Source organism: Zalophus californianus, chromosome 5 (genome assembly GCF_009762305.2).
Source record: "Zalophus californianus isolate mZalCal1 chromosome 5, mZalCal1.pri.v2, whole genome shotgun sequence".
In the NCBI taxonomy this organism is placed as follows: domain Eukaryota; kingdom Metazoa; phylum Chordata; class Mammalia; order Carnivora; family Otariidae; genus Zalophus; species Zalophus californianus.
Genome location: NC_045599.1, coordinates 25475164 through 25491691, shown reverse-complemented (window position 1 = coordinate 25491691; position 16528 = coordinate 25475164). Strand labels below are relative to the sequence as shown.

The window sequence follows — 16528 nt, the reverse complement described above, 5'->3', positions numbered from 1 at the left end:
GTGAAGGAGGTGGGTGTGGGAAGGATTTGTGATTGAGGACAATGAGCCTGACGGCCAGACGTTCCAGGAGAGGCGAACAGCAAGGCCATCTCCAAGTTTGGGGCTTGCGGGCTGGAACAGGCGCGAGGAGGACAGTGATCGGCTTCCTGAGTGGCCTGTTGCATCCTGCAGGGTGAACGGCCTGGTTTCTAAAGCGTCCTGAGTGTTAGGTCCTGGGTCTGGAATTCAGTGAAGAGGTTTGGCTGGACGCTTAGGCAGACGTGGGAGTGGCCAATGAAGAAATAAAGGGAGCTGATTTCAAGGAACACTATCAGTGGAGGTGAAGAAAGTACAACATTCAAGGGTTGAGCCAAAGGAAAGAGATACACCAATTCCCCTAAGACACTCAAAAAGGTCAAAGGGAGTCAGGGAGGTCTGTGGGGGTTCTAGAGGCCAGGAGCACAAACACTCACTGCCCAAGAGGTAGCCTGCCTGCTGCAGAGGTCCTGCAGAGGTGAGGACTCCTGATCTCATCTGGTCTGTCAGGGAGAAGTCACGGGGGGCCTCGGCCAAGCTCTGCTGTTTGCTGGGGGATGGAGAGGCCACTCTTTGGGAGTGGAGGCAAGAACTGGGCAGAGAGGCCTAAGCATTGTCCAAGGAAGTGAATTTGAGGATGGTGGTGAGAAAAGAGTCAAGCCTGGGTGAGAGGGGAAGGTAGGCGAGCCTTCTGAGGAGGAGGACACCTGTTGCTGGGCATGAGGGTGGCAGGTGTGGGAGTGGGGAGTGGCGGGGGGGCAAGGGCGGGGTAAGTGCTGAGAGGAAAGGACAGTGGGCGCTCGGGGTCCAGCAGATCTCGAGAGCCATCAACCCGTGGTGCATGGCGGCCCTCTCTGACCACACAGGGGCTGTGGTAAGAGCAGAGCCCTCAGGCGGAGGAGCAGATCCAAGTGGGGTGTGCAGGGAGGGGGACAGGGCAGGGGGGGAGGGGCTATGGCACTGATGAGTGAGGGGCTTAGGCTCAAGAATGCTATCTTTTCATGATGCTTTGTTCAACTCCACAGGCAGGGACTCTTAAAATTATTGATCGGAAGAAGCACATATTTAAACTTGCTCAGGGAGAATATGTTGCCCCCGAGAAGATTGAGAACATCTATATCCGGAGTGAGCCTGTAGCACAAATCTATGTCCACGGGGACAGTTTAAAGGTGAGTCTCCTGTGCTTCAGCCCTCCCACGCATACTGGGCCTGCTGAAAAATCTAGGGTTATTGGGTAATAATTTCCTCAGTATTTGGTATTTGATCGTAGTGGTAAACATTAATTTCCAGTGAGACACCGGTGTTCTTCTGCATATGAAATCGTGAGAGAAAATTCCTTTTAAAGGTGAAATCTTACTGGCTTACAGTTTGATAAATTGCAATTAGGTGAAAAAGTTGCTTGAAGTAGTGGTAATGAACATTCCTACTACTTTTAACTTATGCTACATCTACTTCCAAGAGGGATATAGGATTTATGCTCTTTAGATTTTGAAATATGCAAATGAACTCTACAGATAAATGGGTACAATATTGCAAATATTGGTACTGATTGTAACATAACTCAAAATATATATATATATAACTAATATATTGAGCTAATAATATATATATATGTATTGAGCTAATATATTCAGCTAATGTTAACATAGTTAAGATTAAATTATTGGAGAGGATTTATATTTATTCTGCTTTCAACATCATTTAGACTTGAAGTCGGAAAGATCACTGTGAATATATTCTGTGCTATCATTGCATTCATTAAGCAAATATTATTAAAGAAAATGCTTTAAAAACTTAAAACAGAGTTCTTCATGAATGGGGACCATGTTAATAAAACAATTTCAAAATGGTCTAGGAAACCTTGAGAAATATGTGTTTGGGTTCGTAGAATTGTTTGGCATCTTAAAGGTGTCCTCCTTTAAGATTGGCATGAGAATCAAACGGTACTGATTCTTAATCTCCTTAAGCTTATACTTTATTAATTTTTTTTCAAAGTTAAGGAAATATATCAGAAAATAAACAGGTAAGAATGTGTGCTATATTGGTGGAAATGTTTCATAACATAAGCATATACTTATTTTTAGAAAAGGATGGAATCAGAATACCAGGAGATTATTTTTAAATGCTGGACCACAAATTACCACTTTAAAAGCTCTTGTCTTGACTGTGTTTTCCTTTGGTTGGGATTGCAGGCCTTTTTGGTGGGTGTTGTTGTGCCTGACCCTGAAGTCATGCCCTCTTGGGCCCAGAAGAGAGGAATTGAAGGGTCATATGAAGAGCTCTGTGCAAATAAGGTCTGTACCTTGGTTGCTGGACCTCCTGATGCTACTGAGTAATGGGAGGGCAGAAACACAATAAAGCAGTGGAATTTGAACATGTAGGGACATTTCTAACTTTCTTTTATAAGTGGTAGAAATCCTAAACCAGAGGTTCATCTTTTTGTTATTGCTGTTGAAGGAATGCAGATTTCTTCTTAGAAAGTTTGATAAACTATTGAACTAATGATGGGAGACACCACAGAAAGCTCGTCCAGCCCTGCTGTCATGCAGCTTGCAGTCGAGTCCAGGGAGGGAGGTGGCTGACCCAAGGCCACACAGCTGACACAGCTGGTTAACAGCAGTGTCAGGTGTGAGTATAGGCCTTCTGACTCACTGGTCTTGCTCTTTCCAAATGTGAGGTGGCTTTTGTCCATACTGGACTTAGGCGGTCATGGAGTTAGTTGAGAAAAAAATAACACCTCCCTGCTTAGAGCTTTAGCCACTCAGGCATGTGTAGGGTCCTGTGGAAGAGCTTTCTGTGCTCTGGCTCACCATCACCTCGTCCAGGCACATGGTCCATTTTTCAGCAGCACCCATGGACCTGAGCACTCCCTCTGGGTCCTGGGCTCTTCTGGGGGTGACGGGGTCCCTGGGACTCACCAGGCTGACCAGAGAGCCACTTTAAAAAATGGAGTGGTCCCTTAGTCTGTTCGTGGTCACTCCTTTGTTCATGCCTGGCACTCGCTTGCCTCATGAGAGGTGGTGAATGTGTGCTGCCTGGGAGTGTCAGCCCCAGGCAGCGCGGTGGAGGTGAGGGTGGGGTGGGGGTTGGCCCAACCACCAGTTGTACTTTGCTCCAGACTCACTGTTTCCTCTACCTCCATTTTGAAATGTGTTTTTGCCTTGTCATTTTTCCTCTATGGTCCCATTTAGGAGCTGAAAAAAGCCATTTTGGAAGATATGGTGAGGTTAGGAAAACAGAGTGGACTCCATTCGTTTGAACAGGTAAATATTCCCTTCCCCATACTTGTTACAACCCTTCATGCAGTGCTGAAAATTACACTCACCCAAGGTGACCCTGACCTAGATTCTCCACCCCCCCGCATGCTGCGGCCGTCGGACGGGCTGTGCACTAACAGACCCCTGCAGGCTTCCAAGCCGACTCTGCAGCAGCCTGCATTCTGCGCTAAATGGGTCGTATGTCGAGTGAGACCGTGTGTGTTGTCCTTGTGATCACAGACGTTTGTAAGTTTGAAGTACTACCCTAGCTGTTACTAGCAGAGCGTGTGTGCGCAGGGTTGGCCTGTCTCCAGGCTGCAGTACTCAAGACCACAGTCCTCTCTTATTTTTATTTTTATGGGGACTGTCTTCTTGGCTACAGCAGGCAAGCTGACTTGCTAGGACATCGGAAAGATTGTGCTCCTCGGGGTCAGTGATCTGTTAGCCCAGAGTGTCTACCACAAAGAGGAGGTTGGGGGGTGTGTTGGGAGGTGACCCAGCAAGCGTTCCTCTCCAACTCTGTCTTTGCAAGTTCTTACTCTGACTGAGTTCAGAAGCACCCTTGGTCCTATTTAGCTACATCCTTTACGCCCTCTTAAGTCAAAAATTCAAAAAGAAAAATTCTTCAAGTGGAGACATAGAAACACTCCGATTTTTAAAAAATTTTCCAGCGTGTCTTTAACATAATCATTTTTAATAAAATTGTGTTTCTCCACTAGGGTTCCCAAATATAGTGTTAGCGTTATGGATCTGCAGGGTTTTTGAGAATTTTAAATTTTGTATGTTCATTTTGATGATAACCTGAAAACATTTTTAAACCAGTTTCAAATGTAAAACTCTTATAGCAAGTATTTGTGACTTAGAAACCACTTCCACAGAGTCAGACCTTAACTTCTTAAGTTTCAAACTGATGAAATCTGAACATAGTTTCAGAATTGTTTTCTTTTGAAATAGATCTTTCTATTAATCTAGTTTGAGAAACACTACTTTACCCTCATCTGTCAGCATCTACGGCAAAAAAAGGCTTGGATGAATAAAATTTTCATTTTAAAAAATTATAAAATCAGGGCGCCTGGGTGGCTCAGTCGTTAAGTGTCTGCCTTCGGCTCAGGTCATGGTCCCAGGGTCCTGGGATCGAGTCCCGCATCGGGCTCCTTGCTTGGCAGGAAGCCTGCTTCTCCCTCTCCCACTCCCCCTGCTTGTGTTCTTGCTCTCGCTGTGTCTGTCAAATAAATAAATAAAATCTTTAAAAAAAATTATAAAATCAGAGGCCTTCAGGCAAGTTATATTTATCTTTCTGAAAGAAAGGTCATTTCTGGCATCATTATTTAAATTTCTTTTAGGACTGACTTCATTGTCCTTCCATTAAGAGGAGCTGTGTGAGTGGATCATATGATGATGTAGAGCAGGGACCACAAATGGGTGGTCCAAGACCCAATTTTTCTGGGCCCGTGTGTTCCTCTGAATGGGGAGCTATAGGGGCTCTGGGTGCTTTGCTTAAGCAGATTAGGGCCTGCCACTACCTTGCGATTCCTGAGGCTGGCACTCCCCCTGCTGGGTTCGGGATGCATTGACCTGCCCCAGGACACAGAATCTTGGCATAGACGCTAAGCAAAAGGATTACGCTGAAAAGCGGACCTTTGGTAAAGTTTCAGGTGTTAACCATTGGCTCAAATTAGTCCTTTACTGAGAGGAGAGGTAGTCTTATCTTCCCATACCCCTTAAGCAGTTTCTGCTCTAATAATCTGCCCTCACCTTGGTAACCTCAAATACGGGGAAGTCATGTGGGCATCCCAAAGGCCTGAGTTTTATTGCCAAGCGTGTCACCTCTTCATTTTCTCTGTTCTCATTTTCCTCTTTGTTGGTCTGTGCATCCTCCACCACAAGCAGTGTGTGCCCTCAGCTGAGCACAGGAGAGCAAAAACCAGGCCTCATGCCTGAGGAAGGTGTGCTCCCAGTCGTGTTCCAAAGATCAATATGAATTATTTAAGTTAATCCACAGTCCATTGTCAGCTTGTCCTCATTTTCCTCAAAAATGAGTCATCAGTTAAGGCTTAACACTAATTATTTTGAAAACCACGCAAACACAAATAGATATCCAAGCCTAAGGCTTAAATCATTCACCAAAAGCTTTAAGAGTTCAGGCTCACTGGGCAGGGTTGATCTGAATTAACATTTGAACTAGATAAAAAAATTAGTGTGATTTAATTTCCAGAAACAATTTCTTAGAATGAGGCCAATCATTATTAATTTATGGAGATTTTTGGAAGATATATTTTAATGAATAGATAGGAAGCATTTAAAATAACTATCAATAATTAAAATGTGTAGGCACCTGGGAAGTTTTTGAGCATACTTAGCCATGGTTTAACCATTTTCTTGGCATTTATGTGTCTTATTAGTTTGTATAGACAATACCAAGTGACCTTTGACACTTGATAGATTTTTAAAATTCTGGGCACCTGGGTGGCTCAGTTGGTTAAGCGACTGCCTTCAGCTCAGGTCATGATCCTGGAGTCCCGGGATCGAGTCCCACGTCGGGCTCCCTGCTCAGCGGGGAGTCTGCTTCTCCCTCTGACTCTCCCCCCTCTCATGTGCTCTCTCTCTCTCTCTCATTCTCTCTCTCGCAAATAAATAAATAAAATCTTTAAAAAAAAGATTTTTAAAATTCTGATGTGAATCTCTCACTAAAATATGTTATTGTGTTTCCTGTCACGGAAATGAATACTTACCTAACCAATTTGCCTTTAAATCAGAAATGAAAAAAAAAAAAAGAAATGAATTGAGCATTTGTCTAATTACAGTGGGCTTTGTTTTTACTTTATCTCTTCAGTCCTAAATTATTCACTCTGTGTTTATTATCTCTAAGCAACATTATGTGTTGCATTCAGTAATACCATTGAAAACTTAAAATACCATGTTTCTTCAGAATTATGAAAAGTTTTGTGCTTTAATGAGTTGGCATAAATTGAAATTTTTTAGGTATTTTAATCCAATACAATATTTAAATGTTACAGTATTTCTAAACTAAAAAAAAAAACCTATGGAATCACTTTTCAGCGGCAAGAGTGTAGTTTCAGAAAGGAAGCTAATATTTACCATTTCCTCCCTTAACAAAAATTTTGCTTATTGGGGCACCTGGGTGGCTGAGTCAATCGAGAGGCCCAAGTTATGATCTCAGGGTCCTGGGATCAAGCCCTGAGCTCAGCAGGAGTCTGGTTGGGGATTCTCTCCCCCTTCCACCCCCCCACTCATGCGTGTGTGCATGCCTGCACACACTCTCTCTCTCTGAAATAAAGGGATAAATCTTAAAAAAAATTTTTTTGCTTATTACAAATTGAAAAGCGAGTCTCACATTGTGTTAGGCCTAAAGGGAGAATAAAGATTTTCTTTCTTTTTTTTTTTAAGATTTTATTTATTTATTTGAGAGAGAGAGAATGAGAGATAGAAAGCACGAGACGGAAGAGGGTCAGAGGAAGAAGCAGACTCCCTGCTGAGCAGGGAGCCCCATGTGGGACTCGATTCCGGGACTCCAAGATCATGACCTGAGCCGAAGGCAGTTGCTTAACCAGCTGAGCCACCCAGGCGCCCCAAAGATTTTATTTTTATTTTTTATTTATTTATTTATGAGACAGAGAGAGAGAGAGAGAGGCAGAGGGAGAAGCAGGCTCCCCACTGAGCAGGGAGCCCGATGCGGGACTCGATCCCAGGACTCTGGGATCATGACCTGAGCCGAAGGCAGACGCTTAACCATCTGAGCCACCCAGGCACCCACGAGAATAAAGATTTTCATTCCTTTTTTTCCCCCCACAAATCAACAGTTTGGTTTTATTAGAAAATATGTAATTATAGAAAATGAAAATTGGTTTTTACATTGGTTTACTTCTAAAAAAAAAAAAATAGAAGTTTGGGACCCATAGTTAAGGTCAGTATTAGTTAAAGAACTGGTTTGACACATATCCGCTCCCCTCCCCCCCATTTACTGACCGGACTTTTAGTCACTCAGGCAGTTTGTATAGGTATTTTCATGGAAGAATTCAAACAGACCCAGAGCTGTAGGTCAGACTGATGAGCTGGGCTCCATATGCCTTGGCTTTCTACAAGGCTGTATTTAGTGCCACTCCCTCTCCTCAAGCAGAGACTATTTGGTGGTGAGCCACAGTGAACTGCAGATGCCCCAGTCAGCCTTTAGGCTCGCTGTGAAATCTACCTGTTGGTTCAGTCCTTTGTTCCTAAGATCATTATGTTTTCTTCTGTAGTCTACTGAGCATCTAAATAGCGTTCCATAGCTCTCCCTATGAAATTCATCTTCCCTGTACTTTATCGTTGGTAACTACTGCATGTCACTGCTAGATTTTCAAAGGTGCTCACCCCAAGCCCCTGCACTGAACATACACTCTTGTCCCAGTTACACTGTGTGCTCTACAGGCCGTGAGGAGCTCAGATGAGCTGAAACCCAGGCAGCAGATATGATATCATGGCATTTGCTTCTCCTTTTACAATTATATTACTAATTTCATTTACAAAAGAAGGTTGGCTAGATCACTTGCCCTTACCAAAAGTTTTTATGTGGTACCATTTCTATCAGAAGAGAGCTTTAGGAAAAAAAAAAGTTAAGGAAATTAGCACTGTCAGTTTTCAGCTTTTCATTTTATGACCGTAAACGTGAGTTACTAAGTTAATTCACAGTATCTAAGATTAGGTTTGATTCAGATTGTGTTCCTGTTTTCTTTAAGCTAATTAGTTTTGTTGTCAAGTGGTGATTTCCAGACTTCTTTAAGCAGCAGAGCTTAGATGGCATCTTACCTGAAAAGTCGAGCTTGCCCCCGGCATCGGAGCGGGGCTGCGCCGGTGGGGTTGGGGCTGGAACCAGAGCCTCTCTCCCCCCGACCCCCCAACCCGACCACGTCACTTCATCCCTCCTCCACCCCACCTCCACACACCTCTGCTTCTCCCCAACCTCATCCCTTCCCCACCGTCTATACCTGCCTCCACCGCCGCAGCACCCCCAGCAGTGACCCCTGCAGAACCCCTACTTCTCAGTGGGTTGCGTCTGAAAATGTCTCTCTTGGGACTGTTTCCAGTGACTTTTGGGTCCCCTGGAATAGTTTATGTTTAATAAAAACAAATTAAGAAAAAAAGCATATTCCAGAGGGTACAAAAAAAATGGCAGCCCTATTCCTTACCATATCCTTGCTTATTTGAATATCAAGAACACTGAAGGAGTTTTCAAGCAAAACATTTTTTACAAGAAACTTAACTAGTTTTGAAAATTTCACAATACCCCTTTTTAGCCAAGAACCTCAGATTTCCACCAATTTATATCAGATATCCAAGTAGAAATCCTTTGTGTGTGAAGTAAAGTTGAGGCAGCTAACTATAATGCTAACTCTAGTTTTAGCCTAACGTTCCCTCCTCCCCTCTGCTCTACACACTCGAATCCTTAAATGCTGTCCTTTTTATAGCGAAAGTGAACCTTTCATTTGAACAAATGTCTAAGAGACAAAGTGAATCTGATTTATTAATGCTGTGCTCATTTGAAAACTTTCACATTTTTAAATTACAAGCATGGGTTTATTCCAGGATTTGTTAGAATTTTTCTCTATGGATTTTTAGGAAGTTGGAAGTATAGCTGTTTTAGGACTCTTCTTTGTATAATGAGTTTTCGATCTGAATAACGAAGAGTTTTCAGAGCAAGGAGTTCTTTGCCATCTCAAAAGGCCCACCCCGCAGGACACAAGACTGTTAACATCAGAGGTTTTGAAAACAATCACTGACCTACTGAACATTTTGCAACTATTTGCATACCCTGACTTTTTTTCCATTTTTTCTTATTGTGGTAATATACACATAACATAAAATTTACCATCTTAACCATTTTTAAGTGTACAATTAGATGTATTTGTAATGTTGTGCAGTCATCACCACCATCCATCCCATAACTCTTCTCATCTTGTAAACGTGAAACTCTGTCCCCATTAAACAATAAATCCCAACCACCCCCCACCCCCACCCCAGCCTCTGGCAACCACCATTTTACTCTCTGTCTCTGTGACTTTGATTACTCTAAGTGCTTCATATCAGTGTAATCATACTGTATTTATCTTTTTGTGACTGGCTTATTTCATTTAGCCTAACGTCCTCAAGTTTCATCCATGTTATAGCACGTGTCAGAACTTCCTTCCCTTTTAGAACAAGTAATATTCCACATTTTGCTTATCCGTCTGTCAGTGGACATTTGGATTGCTTCCATGTCTTGGCTACTATGAACAATGCTGCTATGAACATGGATGTACAAGCGTCCTTTGCAGATCTTGCTTTCGGTTCTTTTGGGTATATACCCAGAAGTGCAATTGCTGGGTCATATGGTAGTTCTATTTTTAATTCTTTGAGGAACTGCCATGCTGTTTTCCACAGTGACTGCATCATTTTACATTCCCATCAACAGTGCCCAAGGGTTCAAATTCCTCCACATCCTCACCAATGCTTGTTATTTTCTGTTTTGTTTTTTTTTGGCGGGGGGGTAATAGCCATCCTAATGGGCGTGAGGTGGTACATAAATTGATTTTTGAAATAAGTCATTTCCTGCTTGTGTCCACTGATTTTATGGACAGTTCTCATAGGACAGTAGCATCTGACAGAGTGATCGCTCATTCTTGTCCTCCTGGCTTTTGTAACCCACACTCCAGTTCCTTCCTACTCGCCAAGTCGCTCCTCTGTCTCAAACCCAGGCTGCTGCTCTGTCCTGCATACTGATACGAATATATCCAGTATTAACCACTTGGTTGTCTCGGAAGCATTTCAGACTTTAACACAAATACTTGGTCTTCCCTCCTCCAAAGAATCTTCCTCCTCCTTCAGTTTTTCTGTTCAAGCAGGAGCCTAGAGCTATTCCTATGATCTCTCGTTCTCTGCCACGTAAACCCCAAGCAAATTGTAGGTTCTATCCACCAAATCAAATCCATTTCTATCTCCAGAGCCAACTTTCATAGCCCAGGTCACCCTCAGTCTTGTCTCTTGGCTGGTCTTGCAGGTTCCACTTTAACCTCACTTCGGTCCATCCCTAGCACAGTAGTTTTTCCAAAGAGCCGTTCTGTCTCTCACCGCTTAAAAGCTGTTGAAAGAATCATGTCCAAACTCCCTGCTTTGGCCTATCAATCCTTTATCACTTGGCCCCGGTGTATCTCTCCAGCCCCATCGCTTTCTTCTCCACCTGTACCGTAGGCTTCAGCCTACACATGGAATGTCTCAAATGTGCTTTGGCACGTGGTACTTCTCCCTAGAGCACCCTCCTCTCCTTGGGCCATATAGGAGCCACTCCTCCTTCCCCTTGCTGTTTTCACTGGGCTACAGCTGACTTTCCTTCAGTGTCAACTCGGGCATCTCTCTTCAACGAACCCTCCCCAAGCCTTGGGTGGGTGCTGTCAGAAATGCATTCAGCTCTAACAGAAAAGCCGCAGTGTCTTAAACACTTGGGTGTGTTTTTGTGTTTTTTCTCACATAAGGATAGGCAGTCCAAGGAAGATACAGGTCCTCAAAGGCCTAGCCTCTACCTGTCTTTCCACTCTCCATTCTTAGTATGTTGGCTTATCACAAGGTGGCCACTACAACTTTGGACATTGTCCATATTCAAGGAAGGAAAAAAAGGAGAGTGGGTGGAGATGGCTATGTCTGAACCTTTCATTGTGAAGGCAAAAACTTTCCCTTCTCACTAGCCAAAAATAGACCTCATGACTGTCCCCTAGCTGCAGGGGTGGCTGGGAAATCAGGGAAGGTGACTGTCATGGTTGGCATGGAACATTTTGGCCCCAAACCGAATCCCAGCAAGGAAAAAGTCAGGAGTGGGTACTGGCAAAGCAACTGATTCTGCCTGAGAAAGGTGACCTTCTCTGTGCTTGTCCCTATAGTAGCAATATCATATTGTCACTACAAGGTCATATAGCAGCATCTCTCATTAGATCATAAATCCAGGTGGGCAGGGACTGTGTCTTGTTATTCTTTGTACCCCTAATGCCTGACACATACCTGATACAAAGGAGTTGCTCAATAAATATCAATTATACAAAACAACAGATGAATGTATATGTGTATTTAACATGTATATTTTGAATTAATTTTCCAAATGTCTATGACAGTTGACCACTGAACAAAAGTTTGAAATGGAGGAGTCCACTTAGACATGACTTTTTTTTTCTTCCAATAAATATAGTATAGTACTGTAAATGTATTTTCTCTTCCTTATGATGTTCTTTTTTTCCTTATGATTTTCTTTCTAACATTTTCTTTTCTCTAGCTTACTTTATTGTAAGAATACAGTATATAATATGTATAACATGCAAAATATGTGTTAATCAACTATTTATGTTATCGGTAAAGCTTCCAGTTAATAGCAGGCTATTAGTAGGTAAGTTCAGGGGGGAGTCAAAAGTTACACACGAATTTTTTTTTTTTAAGATTTTATTTATTTATTTGACAGAGAGAGACACAGCAAGAGAGGGGACACAAGCAGGGGGAGTGGGAGAGGGAGAAGCAGGCTCCCCGCAGAGCGGGGAGCCCGATGCAGGGCTGGATCCCAGGACCCTGGGATCATGACCTGAGCCAAAGGCAGACGCTTAATGACTGAGCCACCCAGGTGCCCCTACACACGAATTTTCAATTGCTCCCCTAACCCCGTTGTTGTTCAAGGGTCAACTGTACATACCTAGGGAGTAGTTAGGATTTGGGGCACTTCTTACTGGTGCTACCTGGGCTTTTCTGCCAGAAGATTCTGAGAAAAGGTTTGTTGTTTCAGTTTCAAAATTGCATTTTGGACTTTGAATAATATGCGTGTAAGGACAAATGACATGAATGTTTAGCAAATGGTATTTGTAGTCACACTGTGTCTCTGGGCCTCAGGTCTGTGAGAGTTTTATTTTTCAGAAGTGTAATAAAAAATTGTTACTAAAAAGTCTATTGCGGCAATTCCTAACTCTGTTTGCTATTTAATGATTTGGGTCTATTATCTCAATAAAATCATTTGCTTTAGACCCAGCTGTCAGTCAGGACACAATTTCTTGGAAGCAGTATCACTCAAAGATTAAACTCAAACCCAGATCATAAACTTCTCATGGGATTGTCAGTGACCCTTTCAGATGGAGCCCCACGTGGGAGGAATCTGCCCAGGCCCTCCTAGTTAATTCATCTATCTCTGGTTCGCATTTCAGCATTTTGTAGAGGTACTTTGCATGAGGGGGCCTAGGATCTGTCTCATAGAAATAGGAAGTGTGAAACAGTACACCTGATCCCTCCATGCCTCCTCCCAGTAGATGTGGTAAAAGCCATGGCAGGACTTTTTTTTTTTTTTTTTTAATGTAGACTTACCATGTTCCCCCAAAACTTTATGTTCCTCCTATGTGTCCATCCAAATCAGAAACCCGGGAGTCCTGGAGGCTGCCTCCCTCTTTACTACTGAATGGTTCTTAGAACTGCTTACTTGTGTCTGTCTCTGCCACTGCTCTAAGTGTAGGTAGGTCCTTATCTCGTCTCCCGTGGATTGGCCAGATCCTTCCAATTGGTTTTCCTGTTTCTTATCTTAATGTTCTCAAAAAAAGTTTTCACATTTCTCTTGGACAGATCTTTCTAAAATGTGTATTCAGCCATGTCACTGCCCTGGATAAGAACTTCCACAGCCTTCCTACTGACTCCAGCCTGAAGTTGGAGCTCCTCTATCAATGGTCACATCGACCACTTTGGCTCCATCCCTGACCCCATTTCCCTCCTACTTCATGTAACTACAACCATAAACCCCTTGGATTTCCTTTCTCACTGCCATAGCTTTGTTCTTGGGGTTGCCTTCACCTAGAATGCCCTCCACCACCCACCTCTCCTCCTTTGCTGGTTAACTCTTACTCGTTCTTTAACACTCACCTAATTTGGGAAGGCTTCCCCCTCTGCTCCTCCTTCTCCCCTACCATAACTGCATTCGGCACCTGTCACTCTGTGCGGACCACACTGGCTGACAATCGCTCTATGTCTGCTCTGCTGGATGCCAGTGGGCACCCCCTGTGGGCAAGGGCACTCATGATTCTTCTCTGCGTCCTCAGTGCCTGGCACAGAATAAGCAGCCAGTTCATTTCTGTTGATTGGCTAAATGAAGAAATAGGAAGGGGAAAAGGTGGCTTGCAGACATGTTAAATAGGCTGAAATGTTTATTAACATAATTTTGACTTTTAAATGAGCATAGTGTTTCTGTATCAATATATCTATTCTTATATGCCTGTTTACTTTTATCATGTGTGCTATAAATGCTATGTTATATTCCTGATAAAGACGTATTCTGCATTTGGTTTTTAGGTTAAAGCCATTCACATCCACTCTGACATGTTCTCAGTTCAGAATGGCTTGCTGACACCAACACTAAAGGCTAAGAGACCTGAGCTGAGAGAGTACTTCAAAAAACAAATAGAAGAGCTTTACTCAATCTCCATGTGAAGTTCAAGGAAAGTTCTTCTCAGTATAATGGACTGTGTAGCAATACTATAGTTACTCTTGAAAGTAATGAATCAGAATGATGCAGCCGAAAATGAATAAGCACGTGACCTTATGATTGAGCCTTTTCCTGTCCCAAGAGGTCTTTAACAATATTTTCTCTATCATCACTGAGTACACTTTATTTTTATTAAAATGATATTGTAACAAGCTGCTAAAAATATCACAGATGGCAATGTAAAAGACTTTTCTCAAGGACTGTGTACCACTAAAAGTAATATATTCTCAATGTTCACAGAACTCCTATTAAACATAAAGGAAAAACATAACTGATATACTGTACTTAATTATTTGTGGAATAGTAACCAGATATAGCAAATATCTAGGCAATGTGGACTACCTCATTCAATAACTGATTGTCAAAATCACAGTTAAATCAGACTTAAAAAATTAAAACTATGTGTACAGAATCATGCTAAAACAAGACATAATGCACATTCTGCGTAAGTTCAGAGTCTTTATACATGACAATTTTTACTGATGTGAAGAAGTTTTCACTCTCATTTTTACTTTTATTCATGAAAAATGCAAGTTCGGATATTCCTGAAACAAATGTTATATTTATATAACATTTTACAAAGATCTCTCAATACATTTTCTCATTTATTAAACTCATTAAAATATTCAGGAACTATCTAGAAAAAAATGTACAGCGACTTCAAGGATAATATGTGTATATCCATGGACTTCTTACACATGAATTCTAAAAGATGTCTGTTGGGCACAATGAATGGACCTTTGGGGAAGACTTGGGAAAAGAAACCCAGAATTATTTCTCAGGATAGGTAGCGATTAATGTACCTATGTTCCTTGCTGGGTTCTTCAGGCCTTCCATTCTCAATATGTCCATGCCAGGCCTGGGAACCCCAGTATGGCTATAATCCTGAACAAGGGGAGGAGGGAATGTTATTTCCAAAGAAAATAGGTTTTCTACAACTTAATTTTGAAGAACCTCTTCAAAATACCCCTAGAAGACTTTTTAAGTCCATCATAGCTAAATATCTCATAGGGCATAATTCCATTCATAAAATCTTTACATGCTTCTAAGCTTAACCATGGAAACCTCCTTTCTTGCATTATGTGTTTAGATACTTCTTGCACCTGAGTGCCGACAATCACATATAATTAAAGCCAGCATGGACAGCAGTTAAGTTCCAAGCTACAGACTGTGCATCTGCAGAAGGAACCGTCCCTAGGCAAGTGTTATCTTCTGTAGAGACAGGACTCTGCAAAGCAGACATGGGGGTAGTGCTCACAGTCCCGAAGTTCCTCTCTGCTGGAGCAACTCCAAGCTGTAAATAAATGCTATTGGTTTAAAAAAAAAAAAAATGCATTATCACACAGGCCTACTGGATGAATGTGCATCAGTGATTATACACTTATATTTCAGTCTTGGCAAAAGTGGATCACACCTTCATTTGATGCATTTATCCAATTTTTACATATTCTTTTGGTATATTCTTTCTGCAGACCCTCTACTTATAAATCTGACTTTTAGCATATATGCTAGTTCAATGCATATTAACTTTTAAAGGCAGTTCTGAAAAAACAAATACTAAAAATGTCCAAGGCCACATCTATATAGCATTAATTTTTTATATTTAATGTGTTTGACTAATTAAAAGAGAAAATCATTACCTGAATTAGATATTCATACTATTTTAAATAAGGCAAGTAGTAGCTTCACATCCGAAGAAAATGAAGCCGCTTCCCATTGTCTTTCCACTCAACCAAAATTTCATAGTTGTCTTTTGTTTCCAAAAGGATTTTGGACAAATGTAACATAAGCAAATAATTTAAAACTTATATTGATTCTATTTATACCTCACTATAGTTAGATATGATTGATTATGGACAGCTTAAACATTTCTTCTTTTTCTCACTTTAAAGATCTTCATGTGTCTTCTGGCCTTCCTGATCTGTGTGAAAAGCATCACACTTGGGCCAATAAATAGGTTACAGCAGATGTGCTGAGAAAAGTAAACAGTTGGCGCTAAATATACTGTAGGTACATTTATCTATTCCTCTGTTTAAGTCTGCTGAATTTCTTAATAAAGGAGAAATAAAACAATATGTGTTAATAGAAAAAATCTCTCTCTTGCTTCAGATTTCCCAACTTCATTTTGGGGGAAAAATTTTGTATTTCTCTAACGAATATGGAAAAAGGCTATGTACTTAGGGCGTTCACATTTATAGTGGACATCAGATCTGATATAAATCTAGAGGTATAATAGAGATCAGTTACAGAAAACATGTTCCTAAATGTTTGGCCTTTTATCTGTTTTTCATTCAAATGTAAATTAGTAATGTAATTAGTAATATAAATTAGTAATTTTCACATTTTGCAAACTAATCCTGTGTATATTTTAAAATAAGATACACACCAACTTTTTTTCCTTTTGCCACGAAAGATATCTTTATATTGTATTGTAATTCCCCTCCAGGCGAGAGAGAAACTGAGGTGTGGCGTGGAGGCCTGGTTCCACATTTAGGAACTCACAAACTCACAAGTCTAGGAAATGAACATACATGTTTCCCTCATATGTGCAAGTCAAACTTTCATTCTAAGTAAAACTGCTAGCATGAGAAAAAATAGGACTTTCCATTGCAATTTTTATAGTCAGGTAATGTTTCAGCAACTTGAAGGCAGCACTTCATTTGGTTGCATTACCCATCAATGAACTGGTCATCTTTTATTTTTTCTGCAGTAAAGAAAATGAATTATTCTT

At 41.5% G+C, this 16528-nt stretch overlaps 1 protein-coding gene across 8 annotated transcripts in view; it reads left to right on the top strand.

The window, feature by feature from the left end:
* Positions 1 to 14052, top strand: part of ACSL6 (acyl-CoA synthetase long chain family member 6) — a 58396-nt gene extending 44344 nt beyond the window's left edge. For all 8 annotated transcript variants that reach the window (XM_027605677.2, XM_027605682.2, XM_027605679.1 and 5 more), the window contains 4 exons: positions 1041 to 1184; positions 2208 to 2309; positions 3207 to 3278; positions 13605 to 14052. In XM_027605677.2, coding sequence (XP_027461478.1) covers positions 1041 to 1184; positions 2208 to 2309; positions 3207 to 3278; positions 13605 to 13742 — 456 coding nt within the window. In that variant the 3' untranslated portion in view covers positions 13743 to 14052. The remainder of the gene's footprint in view (positions 1 to 1040; positions 1185 to 2207; positions 2310 to 3206; positions 3279 to 13604) is intronic.
* The last annotated feature ends 2476 nt before the right edge of the window (positions 14053 to 16528 follow it).